Source organism: Strigops habroptila, chromosome 19 (assembly GCF_004027225.2).
Source record: "Strigops habroptila isolate Jane chromosome 19, bStrHab1.2.pri, whole genome shotgun sequence".
Taxonomy (NCBI): domain Eukaryota; kingdom Metazoa; phylum Chordata; class Aves; order Psittaciformes; family Psittacidae; genus Strigops; species Strigops habroptila.
Genome location: NC_044295.2, coordinates 3,665,539 through 3,682,847, shown reverse-complemented (window position 1 = coordinate 3,682,847; position 17,309 = coordinate 3,665,539). Strand labels below are relative to the sequence as shown.

General features: G+C 62.8%; 1 protein-coding gene across 1 annotated transcript; it reads right to left on the bottom strand.

Moving 5' to 3' along the window:
• Positions 1-5,968: 5,968 nt before the first annotated feature.
• TBKBP1 (TBK1 binding protein 1) lies at positions 5,969-15,002 on the bottom strand. The gene is made up of 9 exons (XM_030509003.1): positions 14,776-15,002; positions 14,579-14,701; positions 14,393-14,497; positions 13,722-13,875; positions 13,487-13,647; positions 13,348-13,397; positions 9,391-9,509; positions 7,880-8,625; positions 5,969-7,048 (listed from the first exon to the last, which is right to left on the bottom strand). Exons 1-9 carry the CDS (start codon positions 14,995-14,997, stop codon positions 6,920-6,922), a joined length of 1,809 nt encoding a protein of 602 aa, XP_030364863.1. The 5' UTR covers positions 14,998-15,002; the 3' UTR covers positions 5,969-6,919.
• Between the last annotated feature and the right edge of the window lie 2,307 nt (positions 15,003-17,309).

Below are 17,309 nucleotides of genomic sequence, written 5' to 3'. Positions count from 1 at the left end.
CAGGGTCCTGTCCTGCCAGGTTGGGTCTCACTCTGCCTTGTTGGGCCCCATCCTGCTGTTCAGGGACACATCCTACTGTGAATGGTCCCATCCTGCTATGTACAGGCTGATCATCCCCTACAGGGTCCAATCCTGCCCCTCTGGGTCCCATCTTCCTCCCCAGGGTCTCATCCTGCCCCACAGAGTTTAGTCCTGCTTTCCAGCCTGCCCTGTAGGGTCCAATCCTGCTCTATAGGCACCCACCCTGTGCTGCAGGGTCCTGTCTTGCCAGGTGGGGTCTTATCCTGATTCGTTGAGTCCCATCCTACTCTTCCGTGTCCCATCCTATATAGGGATGATCGTCCCCCATAGGGTCTTATCCTGTCTCACTGTGTCGCATCCTGTCCCATTGGGTCCCGCATGGTCCGGTGCAGGTCTGGACGGTCCGATCCTGCCCCAGGCACAGCGCTGGGGACGGACACTCACCGCGTGCCAAACGGCAGAGCCGGGAGTTAAAAATACCCGTGGGGGCCCTGCCGACGGAAGTGGAGGTGTCGGCACCGGCTGCTCGAGCCCGGGGGGGGCCATACTCGGGTGTCCCGGCCCCCACCGGGGACCCTCCTACCCAGCACCGGCACCACACTCAAGTGGGTGGCAGCACCGGGTGCTGCGTCCCCACCGGACACCCCAAAACACGGGTGATGAGGAGCATCCCCCGCGCCCATCCCGCGGTGGGGACCCCGGGACCGGCGTGTGCTCACGGGTGAGGGGCCTTTGGGAGACGCAAAGTGACAAATGACGCCCCGCACGCGTTAATTGATGTGACGCGGGGCTGACACCGCGGTGGCACCCGGGAAGAGAGGGGAAAGATTCCAATCGAATGTTAAAAATAGGTCAGGGGGAAGGAGCCGGAGCCGGGTTCGTTTCAGCCGCCGGGTAAAAGGAGCCGCCTGTGGGTCCAGGGGCGCGGTGGGAGCCGAAAGTGGGGTGGGGTGGAGGTGGAAGGGGGTGGGATGCTCCATCAGTGCCGGGGTGGTGGGACCCCAGCCCCAAATCCCACCTGCCCAAAGCCCATCTCGGTAGCAGGCTGTGCTGGCGCAAACATGGCCACATTGGTCCCCAAAATGCTGCTTTCTTAGCCCAGAGCCACTCCGCGGGTCTCGTGGAGGGGTTTAGGGGACCACAAGGTTTCCCACTGGGGGTTCAGAGCAGGATTGTGGGGACCGCTGGGGCTGGTGGTCCGGTGCCCGCGGTGGCCTCACGCTGTCCCGGTGGGTCACGGGGAGTTCAGGGTGCCGATGGCCCCCGGGCACTCACTGGGTGCTGGATTTCAGCGGGGCCACCAGCGGGTCGTGACTGTCACAGCCCCACATGTTCCCAGGGGGGACACCATCTGCCACGGGGCCACCACCATGGTTGGCCACCACTGTGCTATCCCCAAGAGCCACACAGCAACCAGGAGGACACTTTCCGTCCCTCCCTTGGGTGCATCCCCATCACGGAGCATCACCACCCCGGTGGCAATTGGGGACAGGGGGGGTGGCAGGGCACAGGCACAGGGGGATTTGGGGGTTGTGTTTCACAAGACCTTTGGATGCTCGATCGGGGTGACCCCAAGTTTAACCCCACTTACGGCGCCGGCAGACGCTGCCCTCGATGCAGATGGGTTGTGACAGCCGAGAAGTGTCCCCCCGGCAGCACTGGCGAGGCGCTGGCCGCGGCGGGGGGGGGACGCGAGACCCATGTCAGGGCGCGTTGGCTCCGTCACCTCCCCGCAGCGAGACGGCGGGTCCCACGCGCGGCGCTGGCAGCCTGCGTGTCCCCGGGGGGGCCGGTGGCACTTGTCTCTCCGCAGCATCCGTGATGGCGCTGGGCACATGGCAGCCGGGGCTGCGTGCGTTGTTATGTGTGTGTGTCGTCCCCCCCCGCTGCCTCAAATGGTTGGGAACACAGATGGATGCTAAAGAGCTGATCCCATCACACGGATGAGGAAGGACACTGCTGTGGCTTGGCCAGGAGGGGACATGCCACATCCTCCCTGGGTGGGAAGGGCACATCTCAGGGGTGAAGGGCAGGAGGTCCACGGGGACCACGGATGCCACCCACCCCCCCGCCAGGCTGTGGGGAGCCGGGGCTGGGGAGGGTGAGGCATGTGTGAAAACCTCGTGTATCTCCAGGAAGAGCATCTGAGAGAGGTCGGGCAGCGGCCAGCACCCGTGTGGGACAGGGACCAGCGGTGAGTGGTGCACAGCCAGAGCTGGGGCTGGCAGTGGAGCGACACCCAAGGGCCATGGGGCACCCCAGGGTGATGCAGGGACCAGCACTCCAGGGGGATGCAGTGATGTGGGCGCAAAGGGTGATGCTAACACTCTTTACCCAGCCCGGACACAGGCACCCAGGGGTGATGTGGACATCCCAGGGCAATGCAGAGACGAGAATCCCCTTGTGGATGCAGGCACCCCAGGGTGATGCAGGCACCCAGGGGTGATGCTGAATGAAGGCTTCATCCAGGCACACCGCTGGATGAAGGTACTCAGGGTGATGTGAGCACCTCGAGGCGATGTTGGCACCTCGGGGCGATGCGGGCATGGGGCATCCTTGGGAAGGGGCCGAGCTGAGAAGGTGAAGTGCAGCAGCCCCAGGTCCTTTGCAGAAGCCAAGGGCCAAGAGCTGAGCCTGTGGCCACCGCTGCAGTCACCAGAGCCAAAAGGCTTCACCCGAGGGTGGGGACAAAGCCGCGGTGCCAGGCGGGGTCCCTTCCCCACGTCGGGAAGCCCCTCCGTTTCTTATAAACGCCTCTGGCGATGCTGCCCCGTGACACGGCAGCTCTGGGGCTTGTGGTTAAACCCCAGGGCTCCGGCTTTGACTCACACCGGATCCGTGGCAGAGAGGGGCCTTTCGGCACCCACGGCTGGAAAGAAACGCTCACCCGGGCGGGAGCGCCGGGCGCTTCCTCGCAGAGCCGTTTCCTATAAACCCCGACGGAGGGGACACGGGGCTGAGCTGCTGCTGCGGCCTCCAACCGAAGCCGTCGGGTCCTTTGGAGCCCGCCAGGAGCCGCAGGGATATTTGCCGACGGGTTTGGGGAAGCGGGGGGGGAATCAGCTTGTGGATGCAAGTGATGCCCTTCGGGGGGCAAAGTCAGAAGGAGCAAGAAACACCCAGGGCAAGACACGAGCACAACCCTTACTAGACATCAGAGAATCGCCTTCATGACGTAGGTAGCCAGGGATACCAGGATGCTGTCCCCTCTGCTTGGAGCTGACCCCGAACACCCAGCAATAGGGAAGCAGCATCGCTGATCCCCGTCCCCTCTCTGGTGCTGCAGGAGCAGCAGGACCCGAGCAGCGAGAACTGGTTCATTTTTCCTCTAAATGATAGAAATGCTGAGAAAAAAAAAATCACCCCCAAAACTGAAAGTGTTCAGGAAAAAGCAACGTTTCACCCGGCTCAAAATAAGAGGGGGTTTTGGTGGGAGAAATAAAAGAAAAGAGAGGAAGCTGCTGTGTAGGAAACAATGAGGTGTGACCCGCTGTGAGGGGATGGGGACAAGGACACGGAGCTGCAGCATGTCCCCCATGGGTGGGGGGCACTGAGTGGCTCTGAGGGACAATGCCCTGTGCCATCCCTCGTGTTTAGGGGGACGATCCCCCCAGGGATGTTCCCGCTGCCCTTGGGCAGGCCGGAGGAGGTGAACCCCAGCCCCGGCCACTGCAGGAGGGTCCCCGCATCCCAGCTCCGTTGTGGCCGAGGTGGGACCGGCTCCTCCCTTGTCACCGCAGCCAGGTCACACCGGGGACCCGGGAGGTCTAGCCGGATGCTTGACCCCCACCGAGAGCCCCCGCGCCCCGACGTGGGTCCTTCCACCCCTTCATGCCAACGGGACCCCCACACCAGACCCCCAGGTATGGTTATTGCCACCATCCCGGTCCCCCACAACCGCGGTGGGGTGTGCGATGCCTATGGCACACGGCGGGGTGCTCCTGGCCACCGGCTTCAGGGATCAGGCACCCCAGGGTGCATCAGCCCCCCCAGGAGCACCCAGTTCAGCCCCGGGCGGGTGCCCCAGTGAAGGCTCTACCGCCCCGGGGGGGTGAGAGCGAGACCAAAACCACAACCCAGCGCTGCGGTTTGAGCTCCCTCCTGCGAGTGCCGAGCAGGCGGCAGCACCGGGCGGGGGTCGGAGGAAACGGGGCCGCGCACACAACACCCCCCCACCCCCGGGCAGCCCCGCTTTGCTCTGCGCACCGGGCAGTGGGGTTGCAGAGGGGTGGGAGAGGGAAACTGAGGCACGGGGGTGCTGGTGGCATCGGTGGGGATGGGTCAGAGTTTCCCCATGCAGAACGGGGTGAAGGTGGGGTGATCCCCATGGGGTGATGAAGGGAGGTTATGAAGGGGGGGTGTGTGATGCACCCTCATCCTTCTCATGGGGCATACCAAGGTGCTCAGCCCTGCTGAGCCTTGTGCCCACCATGAGCGTGGGCACCTGGGCCACATCCAGCCCTTCACCTTCCCCGGCCCCACATACAAAGGGCAGCAGGTGCAGGGCAGCCCCCCCAGGAGGTGAACACCCCAACCCCGGGGTGCCAGCACCCCAAAACTCACCAAGCACCACGCACTCGGCATGGGGACGTGTCTGCCCTGGGGGACAGTCCTGGAGCAGCCTGATTCCTCCCACATGGCCCAGGAGCTGCAGACGGGGGTGGGCGGATTTGGGGGGTGTCTGGGGGTCCTCACACCTTTGGGGGGAGCCCAGCGTCCTCCTGACTCAGCAGCAGCCACCCCCGGAGGAAAGTGGCTCCAGGTCGGTGGTGGATGAGTAACGGCACCAACGCTTGACATCCATCACGTGGTTTCAAAGCACAAGAGCAAGGAGCTGGGGAGTGATGGAGAATTTGGGGGTGCCGACACCCCCCTCCCACCGCTGGACCCCCCTCTGCTCCATCCCAGTGCATTCCCAGTCCAAATTGGTGGACGGGCAAAGAATCCACCCTCAACACCATGCTGGGTGTGGATAAGGCCTCATTCCTCGGTGGGTTCATCCCCACCCAGCACGGGACCCTTTGCTGCAGCATCACCCCCCCATGAGCACCACCGCATCCCCCCCATCTCATCCCCCTCGCTGCCTGGCACCCCGGTGCCCAGCTCTGGCTCAGCCCTGGGTAGGGGCTGCTCTTCCTGCCCCCGGCCCCTGTCAGATGCAGAGATGAGGGTGTGATAACGCCGGTCGCGCCGCTGTGCCGCTGCCTCGCCGGCGGCACGGGGCCTGTATCTCCTTCACACCATCGCCCTGCAGGCTGCGGTGCTGCAGCGAGCTGGGAACCAACCCTGCACCCAGTGCAGGGAGCAGGGACTGAGCCTCGGCCTCCCTCTGCAGCATCCCCCAGGCACAGAGAGGCCTGAGAACGGTCACAGCTCATCACATGGACGGTCCCTACCAGAACCAGGGGCAGGGAGCTGAGGTTTTGCCTCAGCAGCTGAGTTTAAAGGTGTCTCATCACACCCGCATCCCCACTGGGTGCAAAACCAGCCAGGGACCATCCTGCCCAGAGCCTCAGACACAGGCAGGGATGCTGTAGGCCCTACAATAACACGGAGGAGTGGATCCAGCTGTGCTGCTGGAGCAGTGGTACCCAAGGGGTGAGGGATGGGGCTTCCCTGTGCATGGGACAGACCCTTCCCCCAGGGTAAGCAGGAAGATCCCACCCCTGCCATCACACCCCCACTGGGACCCCGAGCCCTGTGGGGTGCCCCCCACCTTTGCTGGCACCCTTAGGAGAAGCATCAGCCCTGACGATGCTGATACAAGCAGATGATGGAGGTGTGAAGCCCAACAGCCCTCCCTGAACCTCCACACACTGCTGGGTGGGTCCTCGACTCTGTGACCATCACCCTGGCATCGGGCCCCCACCCCATCCCCATCCCTGGGGGCACCCACAGCTCAGCCCCCCTCCATTCTGCCCCATGGGACCCAAAGAGAGGAGACGGCTTCAGCCCCTCCACGGTGTTTTGGGCCCTGTAAAGGGTTTATTGGAGTTGGTGGCACTGGGGACGTGGGTCCCTTTCCCCGGGGGTCCTGGCGCAGTGGGGGGGGGGGGCTGCACCCAGCCGAGTCCCCGGTGGTGCATGGGGAGGGTATGGGGCAGGGGGGACATGCAGCGCGGAGCAGCTCGGTTGGGGGGGATGGCACTGTGGACCCCCCCCCGTGCCGGCAGCTTTGAGGTAGATTGAAAGTGGGGGGATATGGGGGGATGGGGTGGGGGGACTTAGGGTCAGCAGCACCCCTGGGCTAAAGTGAGGGGGCTGGTGGGGTGGAGGGTGCTTTGTCCCCACACTGGGGGGTGTCACGGTCAGGGAGAGCCCCCAGAGCCCAGTGCAAAGGTGTGGGGGGTCCATGCTGCACCTTGGGGTTTGTTTCTCAGCAGCATCGTTGCAGGGAGGGGGGAGAAATGGGGAGGAAGGGGGGGCTTTTAATGGAAAAGATGCTTGAACCGGTGAGATGAGGTGAGGGGGACCGAGAAAAAGCAGCTGCCCCCCCCCTCGAGCCCCCCAAACCCAACTCTGACCCGGGAAAGGGGCAGCCCCTTCCCTTCACCTGCTTCCTGGGGGCCAGATCCAGGACCCGGCCCCTCGAATCCTCCCTGAGATCAAGCAGCAGCACCCAAGGGTGCAGATGACACCCAAGGACACAGACGGGTCCTCTCGGGATGGCGTTATCCTGCTGCCCCAAATCGAGCATCCAGACCCGGCGCGGATGCAGGGCTGGAGTGAGGTGGGAGAGGAGGAGCCCACTTAGGGAGGGCTGGTGGGCTCCGGGGTTGGGGGTCTCAGTCTTTGTGTAGCTACTGAAGACTTGGAGGTATTTTGGGAGCTGTGCAGCTCCTCGTGTGTTTTCATGCAGCATCCAAAGGTTGGGGAGCAGGGGCTGGGGGGGGAAGGCTCAGATCTTGCTGTTCTCGAGGTGCGAGTCGATGTGCTTCACCAGGGCATCGTCCGGGTAGCCGATGGGGAAGGCAAGCTGGCACAGCGGGCAGCTCCGCACCTCCGAGTCCACCGTCTCCAGCAGCAGCTGTGGGGCAGAGCGAGGTGCTGAGCCCGCGGCCTGCTCCCCATGGGGGTCATGTCATAGAATCCCAGCCTGGTTTGGGTTGGAAGGGAGCTTAAAGCTCATCCAGCCCCAACCCCCTGCCATGGGCAGGGACACCTTCCACTAGAGCAGGTTGCTCCAAGCCCCTGTGTCCAACCTGGCCTTGAATACTGCCAGGGATGGGGCAGCCACAGCTTCTCTGGGCACCCTGTGCCAGCGCCTCAGCACCCTCACAGGGAAGAGCTTCTGCCTTATATCTACTAACTGAACCTCCCCTGTTTCAGTTTGAACCCATCACCCCTTGTCCTATCGCTGCAGTCCCTGATGAAGGTCCCTCTCCAGCATCCTTGTAGCCCCCTTCAGGCACTGGAAGCTGCTCTGAGGTCTCCACGCAGCTTCCCTTCTCCAGGCTGAACAGCCCCAATGTTCTCAGCCTGTCTCCATACGGGAGCTGCTCCAGCCCCTATCATCCCCGGGGCCTCCTCTGGACTTGCTCCAACAGCTCCATGTTCTTGTGTTGGGGACACCAGCACTGCACACAGTGCTGCAAGTGGGGTCTCACAAGAGCAGAGGGGCAGGATCACCTCTTTCGACCTGCTGCTCACGCTCCTTTTGATGCAGCCCAGAATATGGCTGGTTTCTGCCACTCCATCCGTATCCCCCCCAGCTCCTCCCCGACACCCGCTGCTGCGTGCATAAATGGGGAAACTGAGGCACACCATGCAGCACCCACCCTGCCTGCTTGTCAGTGGGGTTCCTTTGCCCCCACCACCCCACCAACCCATCCCGGGGACGGGGGGTGTCCACACTTACGTTAATGGAGGGCCAGGACTGAGCGTGCTCTGCCCGGGCATAGGCAGCGGCCGTCCGGTGCGCGGCGTCGGCGTCGGGGCTGGGGAAGCCGGCACAGAAGGACGCGCAGCGGATGGCCCCGGCCTCGGGGCTGGGCGGGCTGGGGAGCGCCCAGTCCTCTTCATCCGATGACTGCTTCTCGAAGCGGACGTGCTCCTCGAAGGGCTCATGGGCGCTCAGGGGGGCCCCGGCACCCCCCAGGTACACCTCGCCATAGGGCCGGTGCTTGGGGAGCGTCGAGGCTTCAGGCTGGAGCCAGAGCGAGCGGCTCTGCTGGTACAGAGCCACGTTGCTCACCTCCGAGTAGCTCCGGCGGCCCTGGAAGCCGGCTTTGATATGCCGGCTGGAGGGTTTGGCATAGCCCAACTCCATCCTCTCGCCGGGCAGCCGGTGTGGTGATGCTGAAGCCGGTGACGGGCACTGTGGGGGCACTGGTGACCGGCGCTGCTGGGCAGGGGACTGGCTGGACGGGGGCACCGGGGACCGGCGCTGCTGGGCAGGGGACTGGCAGGGGCCGGGGGCTGGCGAGCGGCGCTGCTGGGCCGGGGACTGGCTGGGGGGGCCCGGCGAGCGCCGCTGCCGCGCTGGGGACTGGCACTGGGGTGCGGGAGGGCGCCCCGGTGGGGCGGGCGAAGGACACTGCGGGGCGGGCGAGCGGCGCTGCGGGGCTGGGGAATGGCACTGGGACAACGGGGAGTGGCGCTGGCCTGCAAAGGGAAGAGGGGTGGGGGGAGAGCAGAGGAAATATCCCCACGTTAGATTGAAGGCACGGAAAACACCTCATGTCACCCGTGTGCATCCCAGATGGATGGGTAAGGGATGTGGCTGTGGGAACCCCCGGTGGGAGGGATGATCCCTGGGATGGATGGTCCCATGCATGGATGGTCTTGGAGACAGATGTTCTCTGGGGTGGATGGCCACAGGAATAGAATCATAGAATCGATTGGGTTGGAAAAGACCTTTAAGATAAGTCCAACCGCTCCCTAGCACTGCCAAGGCCACCACTAACCGATGACACTGGGGGCCTCGGCTACACGGTGTGTGAACACTTGAAGGGACGGTGACTCCAGCCGTGGGCAGCCTGTTCCAATGCCTGAGCACCCTCTGGGGAAGGAATTGTTCCTAATACCCAATCTAAATAGTTTGTGTTGGAAGGAACCTTCAAAGCTCATCAAGTCCAACCCCCCCTGCAATGAGCCAGGAACATCTTCAACTAGACCAGGTTGCCCAGGTGGATAGATGATCTTGGAGATGGATGCTCTTGGAGAGGGATGCTATAGGGGAGGAATGCTCTTGGGGAGGGATGCTATAGGGGAGGGATGGTCTTGGGAAGGGATGCTCCCAGGGATGGATGCTCCCCAGAATGGACACATGCAAGAGCTCATCAAGAGCTGGAGAATGAGGGTATCCAGCACGGTGTCCCCCAGCCCTGCCTGGCTATGGAGTGCCAGGCCCCCCTGTCCTCCCCTTACCGCCATTGAGGCCCTTCTCCTGCAGCAGGGTGCGGAGGATCTGGCTCTGCAGGGAGCTGAGGTTCCGCAGGCGGCACAGCTCCTCCGTCAGCTCCGTGTAGGCCAGCGCCAGGTTCACCCTGCGACGGGGACGAAGCGTCACTGAGGGCGAAGCAGCCCCTGCTTCCCCATGGGGGGCACCCGAAACCCACGTTCAGGTTTGTCACTCAGAAGGGGAAAGTTGTGGCCGTGCATTGTGTGGAACCAGAGGGATGTGGGTGCTGCGCCCCCCCCCCCCGCAGCTCGCGGTGGCCCTGACAGAGGCATTAATCCTTCCCCAAGTTGGGTGTCACTTTTCAAAGCCACGTTCTCTGCGGTGATGCGAAGGCCCCGCGGGCCGGGGGGGCTCTGAGCATCCTCCTGCACCGCGCACCGAGGGGAGAACTGAGCTGTTGTGACACCCCCCGGACTCGGGAGATGCTGCTCATAACAGCAGCTGACAGGTCTACCCCTGCCCGCCCCCTCCCGGCATCGCACTGGCGGAGCGGGGGGGGGGACAGGAAAAAGAAAAGGAAAAGAAGAAAAAGAAAATTAGAAAAAGAAGAAAAGGGAATGAAGAAAAAGAAAGCAGAAACAAAAAGCAAACAGAAAATAAGGAAAAAAGGAAAAAAAGGGAAAGAATAAGAAACAAAACAAAAAGAAAAAAAAGAAAAAGGAAGAAAAAAGAAAAAGAAGAAAAAGAAATTAAAAAGAAAAAAGAAAAAGAAAAGGAAAAAAAGAAAAGGAAAAAAGAAAAGGAAAAAAAGAAAAGGAAAAAAGAAAAGGAAAAAAGAGAAGGAAAAAGAAAAGGAAAAAGAAAAGGAAAAAGAAAAGGAAAAAGAAAAAGAAAAAGAAAAGGAAAAAGAAAAGGAAAAAGAAAAGGAAAAAGAAAAAGAAAAAGAAAAGGAAAAAGAAAAGGAAAAAGAAAAGGAAAAAGAAAAGGAAAAAGAAAAGGAAAAAGAGAAAGAAAAAGAAAAAGAAAAAGAAAAAAGAAAAAGTAGAGAGAAAGATAAAACAGACACAGAGAAAGAGAGAAAAATAAAAGAAAATGGAAACGAGGAAGCCGTGTCCCGAGCCGGGTCCCCACTGCCCCCAGACCCCCCCGACCTGCAGCTCTGCCGGCTCCCACTACTTGTGCCTCAGTTTCCCCTCTGCAGCCCATCGTGGGCACCCAACTCTGAGCCAGGACCGTGCTGCAGAGACTGCGGCTGCTCCTCACAGCTGGGGGGGGGGGGGTCCCACCTCCCCCAGCTCCACGGCTGGTTTTGTCCCCCCCCCCCAGCCCCTTTCAAGTCGTGCTGAGGCGCAGGGAGGAAGCACCAAAACCGCAGTGCTGGGGCGGAGGAGTGAGCGGTGCTGGGGGGGGATGTTGGTGTGAGCAGCCCCCGGCCCCCACCCTGCTGGGACCCCTGCGAGGGCAGAGACCTGTCCCATGGGTCCCCCCCTGCAGTCAAGGGAGTCCACGAGGCTTTTTGGGTGGTGTGATGCCAGCAAAGGGAAGCTTGAGTGGGTCTTGGCGTTCCCCCCAATAAAGGTGCTGTTTCAAGGCAAACTGTGGGTTTGATACGCGACTGCAGATAAGCCTTGAGAACAAAAGAGCCACCGAAAACCCGGTGCCGAAAACTGCTCCGAGCATCACTGCTCCTGTGGGAATGGCTGGATCCCATGGTACTGCGTGGGTCTATGGCACGACAACCATGTCCCCTCCTTATCCCCCAGCCAGAGATGCCGTGGAGGGATGACACTGGGGCTGGGACCACCGAAGTGAGGGGCTGAGGATAACCGGGAGACTGGGGTGCAATGTGCCCCCCGCAAAAGCACCAGGAGGGGGGGAAGAGCTTGGGGTGACCTCAAGAGAGTCCTGCCTGGTAAACAAGAAGTGGATGAAGACTGAAATACAAGCAGGAACCGCAGATGTAGGTGCAGCCACCACCGAGCTGGGGGGGGGGCCCGGCCTGACCGTAGCATCTGCTTGGCCCCAAACCCCCCCCCTTTGCCGCGGGGTTGGGGAGCAGGGGATGGGGATGTCCAGCGCAGCATCGTTGGCAAAAGAGATGCTGAGCACGATGGCACCTTTGGCAGAGGCACCAGAATCATTAAAACCCATAAAACCCCACCAAAACGGTGCCAGGAACAGGGCTGGGGGTAAGGGTCCGTCCCGCCTGCACCCAACACCCCCAGCACTCAGCACTGCATCCCCCTGGGTATCGATATCCTGAGGCTCCATCCTGCAAAGCATCCCCTGGTGCTGCAGCTTTCCAGCACCTCAGAAAGACACCCCAAAAAAGGGCAAAACCATGGAAAAAAACCCCTAAAATAACCCCAGAAAGAGGGGCCGAGGGACCCCCGCCCCGCTCAGCGGTGGCAGGCTGAGTAATTCAGCAAAAGCCACCCAGCAAAGTCACCCAGAGATGGAAAGCGCCGATAAGGCATTTTTCACACCCAAAAAGAAGCGGTGGAGAGGAGCAGGTTACAAAAAAGAGCCGTATTTACAAGAAAACACCAGGCTGGGGAGGGACAGGCTGTGCCCGGGGAGGGGAAGGTGCCCCCAGGCTTGGGGGTGCCGGGCACGGAGCTCCCCGTGCCTCAGTTTCCCTACGCCGAGGTGGGGAAGTAAGGCTTAAAATCGAGGTGGGTTTGGGAGATGTTAATATGTGCATTGGGAGTTTTAGTTGCTGGTGGGGGCTGATGCGGTGGGCTGGGGAGCATGGGGTGAGCGAGTGCATGAAAGGGTGAGCTCAGCTTTCCTGGCTGAGAAATAAAGTGAATTAAGGAGAGAAACGCGGGGAGGGTTATCGAGGGACACCCGTGGGGTGTGCGGCGGAGAGACGGGGCTGCAGCCGCCGGGTAGCGCGGATGCACCGGTGCCTTCAGCACCCTGAGCCCCGGGAAGACAAGAAACGGCAAAAGCATCCGACACCTCGGGAAAAAGGAGGGGGGATCCCCCCCAAACACACCGACCCGGCCCCTTCCCGGCCCCGCGCGTCAGCTTGTATCTGTCCACAGCTCGGCACGGGCTGGCGGCCCCGGTGCAGCGGCACCGACGTGCCCCGAGGAGCCGCGGTGCCAGCCCGGCGCGTCCCGCCCGGCGCCACAGCGCGGGGGATGAAGTCCCGCTCCGGCATCCCGGCCGATAGCGGGATAACGGGAAATCATTACGCAGGTTACGGGCGGCTGCCGTTAGGGAAAGTCTCCGCACCGGAGCTGCTTTGCACGCCCCGACGCCAGCGTTGGCCCTGGGGAGAGTTATGGGATCCAGCCATAGGAAGCAGCCCTGGCACAGCCGTGCCACATCAGCCCTCTCTGGATTTGGGGGTACCTTTGCCAAAACCCCCATTCCGAGGTGCTCAGCCCCTGTCCCAGCACCGGGGTTTGCCCTGATGGAGCTCCAGGAGCTCATGGACGCAGCGAGAAGGGGGGCAGGATGTGACATGAGGACAAGTGGAAGGATGCCCAGCACCACCATGGCTCCGCACCCAGGTACACCAGTGCAGAAAGGAGCACGCCACAGCAGGGTTTGGTGCAGAGAAGGGGTGGACAGTGGCTCCGAAGAGCCTGGACAAGCTCCTGGTGCTGCCCGGTGCGGTGTCCCGCAGCCATGGGTGCATGGCATGGGTGGCACAGCGCGGTGCTGTGCGGTGACGGGTGCTGTGCAGCAGCCACAAGCCGTCAGTGCCCTCTGGAGGCAGCAGCACAGGCACCGAGCCAGTGCCACCCAGTTCAAGTCCAAACTGCCGTGACGCAGCGGGTGCTTTTGGGGTGCTGGAGCCCCCCAGCAGCACTCCAATATGGGGAAGCCCCCAGGGACCCTGCCCAAAGGGAGGTAATGTCCCCCCGGAACACCCTGGGTGTAAAGCAGAGTGTCCTATATGCCACCAAACCCTCCCCGCCAAGGTGGGGACCCCCCCATTGCAGCCCAGCCCTCACCCCAGTACTTACTGGTCGTCGCCCACCTTCTTCACCCAGGCCATGTCCCGCTCTGACTGGTCCTGGGGGGAGAGCAGATATCCCATTGGCACCCGGACCCGCATCCATAGGGATGGGGGGTGGTCCCGCATGACCGGTCCCTGCTCCGAACCTGCTCTCGTGTGTCCTGGAGGTGCTTCAGCTCTGCCTGCAGCCGCTCGCACTCGGCCTTGAGATGCTCCTCACGGTGCTGGGCACGTTGGGTCTCCTGTCGCGCTGCTTCCAGCTCAGCTTCCAGCCCCCGGCTCTGCCAGCCCCCGGCACGCTCCAGCACTGCGGGCAGGGCACGGCTCAGCACCGGCACGGAGCCCGGGGGAGGTCCGGGGGGTCCCGGGGGTGTGTCTCACCGTGGGTCAGGCTGGAGTTGGGGTGCAGGGTGAGGAAAGGCACCTCCTGTCCCGGTAACGGGGTGCCCAGCCCCGGGAAGGTGCTGCTGTCACGCTGCCGTAGCTGTTGCTCCAGACTCCGGATGCGGCTCAGGTGAGTGTCCACCAGCGCCCGCTGCATGGGGAGGGGAGAGGGATGAACCCCCCCAGCACTGCACCCCATCTCGGGGTCCATCCTGTCCCCCCATCCCGGCAGATCCAGCACCCAGGGTCCCTGTGGACCTGGTGGGTGTCGTGGCACAGTGATGTGGGATCTGTCCCCAGCATGTGGCCAGCCCAGAAGAGGGTGGCACAGCAGGGTGACCCCTCCTGGGCTGGCAGAGCATCCTGCTGGATGGGGTGCAGGATGTGGGGATGCCCACAACAGGGACACACACCACACTGGAGCTGGGAGCATCCCTTGGCAGAGCGGGAGAGGGAAAGGACATGAATAAATCCAAGCAAAGTGCATCACTAAACCCCCGATGTGGCCATAATGGGAGTGAGCAGCCACAGCCCCCCCCAGCCTTGCACTCCACTGAGTCCTGGTGGTGGCACCAGCATCCCTATGGGATGGAGAAGCCATCTGCTCAGCTGGTGCCATGGGGAGGGGACGGGGACACCAGTGTCCCCAGATTCCCACCGGCACCCACCATCTCTCCCAGCTCTGTCTCCAGGTCAGCCTTCTCCACACACAGCTTCTCATAGGCCTGGATCATCTCCTCCAGCTGCTCCTCACGCTCTTTGCTCTTCTGCAGCTGCAGGGGGGGGGCAGTCAGGGGTTGGGGGGCAGCTCAAGTACCCCCCTCGTGTCTCCCAGCCCCACCGGCCCCACTCACCTCATGCTGGAACTGGTTGAGCTGCTGCTGCAGTGACGCCTTCTCGCTCTTGAGCAGTGATGTCTCTTTGGCCTCGTAGAGGGAGAAGATGTGCTCCTCACCGAACTCACCGATCAGTGGGTACTGCAGCCATGGGGCAGGGCATCAGTGGGGACCCCCAGCCCCCCAACCCACCCTGAGCCCCTCATGCCCCTCACCTTGACCTCGTACATCTTGAGCCGGCGCTTGAGCGTGGAGTTCTCCCTCTCCAGCCCTGTCAGCCGGTTCTTGATGTCATCATAGGCGGTGATGAGGGCGAAGTGGGAGGCCGAGCACATCTCGCCCGAGAGGTCGGTGTTGGGGCTGTCCAGCCAGTCCTCGTCCGGCCCCAGCGCGTCCTGTGTCAGGATGCTGATGTCGTCCTCGAACATGGAGTCCATGTCCTGCCTGGGGTGGGATGGATGGACAGACAGACAGCTGCTGGTGACCCCATGGCAGGGATGGACATGGATGGGAGCAGCCCAAAGCCCCCGGAGAAAGGCTGGGCTGTGGGGACAGCGGGTGCCCGAGCCCAGCTGGGTCCTGCGGATGGCTCAGGTTAGATATAAGGAAGAAGTTCTTCCCTGTGAGGGTGCTGAGGCGCTGGCACAGGGTGCCCAGAGAAGCTGTGGCTGCCCCATCCCTGGCAGTGTTCAAGGCCAGGTTGGACACAGGGGCTTGGAGCAACCTGCTCTAGTGGAAGGTGTCCCTGCCCGTGGCAGGGGTTGGGGCTGGAGGAGCTTTAAGGTCCCTTCAACCCAAACCAGGCTGGGATTCTATGGAGTGGGGCTCTTGAGGAGCTCGACGTGCCCCAGCAGCCAAGGGTGATGGAGGGAGAATGGTCCCGGGAGCAACCACCAGCACCAGCGCCAACCCCACAGCATCCCCTGGGGACAGGACAAGGTGAGGGGGAGCAGTATCCCGGCATCCCCTGCAGGAGGAACCATCACAACCGGGAGCGAAGGTGGGAGCCGGGGCGGCAGAGAACATCCCCGGCATGGCATCCCCGGGGGGACACGGTGACTTTCCCGCATCCCCCTGGGAGCAAGCGCCAGAAATAGCGCCGGGAGCCGGTTCCTCCCGCCCCGCGCCGCACGCGAGCTGCTTCCCGCGCTCCCACGCCTCGGCGGCAGCAGCCTCTGCTGTGCCCTATATACCGGAGCTGCCACCCGGGAGCCACCACCAGCCTCCCAGCACAGCTCCGGAGCCGGCCCGGGGGACCTGATCCCGCCCATAGTCACGATGTGTCCCTGGTCAAGGATTCTGGGTGGTCCCGGGGGGACCTGATCCTGCCCGTCACTGCAGGATGTGTCCCCAGTCAAGGGTTTTGGGTGGCTGAGGCTCCGGAAAGCTGCTGCCACCGGCTCTGCTGTGGCTCCTTGGCTATTTGGTGGGGAAAATGGGCCCCATGAGTGCGAGCCCCAGCACCGGAGCTCCCACACTGACCCCCGTGCTGATGGGGACCCCCATGGGCACTGGGGTGGCCGCTGCTCAAGCGCGGCCTCGCTGGCTCAGGCAGACATCTGGGAGCCGTCACCACACTAATAATTCATAGCAGAGGCTGGGAGAGGGAGGTGACATCCGCAGGGTGACGGGTGGGGACAGCCCGGCCCTGCTCTGCCTCAGGCTGGGGGACACAGACACCCCCCCCCACATTGCTCCCACAGCCAGCACCAGGCAGTCAGAGCCTCTGCTGGGACAAGGAGCAGGAAACAGGGACAAATTCCCCCCAGCTCTGTTCCCTCTTGTGAGGGCCTTAAATCCACAACAAAGGGGACCCCTCTGCTCGGGCAGGGAGGGCACCATCGTCACCCCCCTTGGGGAAACTGAGGCAGCCCCATAAGCGAAGATGAGACTCCCCAAGCCCTTGGTGACCCCTCAAAGCAAGACCTCGGAAGTCCTGGATTGTGGGGTCAGTGGGTGCCCAGACACCTGCTTGAGAGCACCATGCAGACAGAGGGACACCCTCCGGTGCTGCCTGGGGACGGGACCCTCTTTCTTCCCGACACACAGGGTCCGGCAGCAGCTCTGCTCCCACAGCCTGGCCCACAGTCCCCTGGCGCAGTCCCGTGCCTCAGTTTCCCCCCCCGTGTCCCGCCGTGACACGTGCCTGGCAGCGGGCCCCGGGCGCGGGGCGAGGCGGTGCGGGCTGGGCAGGGCTGCGGTGCGGCCACGCGTGTCCCAGGCGTCAGCAGCGCGGGCAGGGAGCCGCGACAGGGGCAGCGGGACGCGGCGGCACCGTCATTAGGCTCCAGGGGCAACGGCGAAGGTCCCCGCGGCACCGCACCGGCTACGACGTCCCCTCCACGTTCCCGGTGGTCGTTCGCTTCTCGAGGCCTACAAATACCTTTAAAAAGAGAGAGAAAACGGGGCTGCAGCTTGTCGGGATGCTTGGGAGGGCTGGAAGTGATGGTGACAGGCACAGGCTGTGTCGGGCAGCGGGTCACTGGCACCCAGATGGCATTGGGGGGATCGGCACCGTGCCCCAAACACAGCCACACTCTGGGGGTCTGTGAGGACCGAGCTCCAGCCTCAGTCATAAACCCCCGGCCCTGGGGGGCCGCAAGCGGGCCAAGCCCCCTCCTCATCGCTGTCACCACCCGGTGCTGGGGGGGAGATCGGGGGTGCGATTCCACCAGCATGGCTCCGAGTGAACGCAGATGGGCTGCGAACCGGAGTGCAAACTGCGAACCGGCTTGCAAAGGGGGCCGGG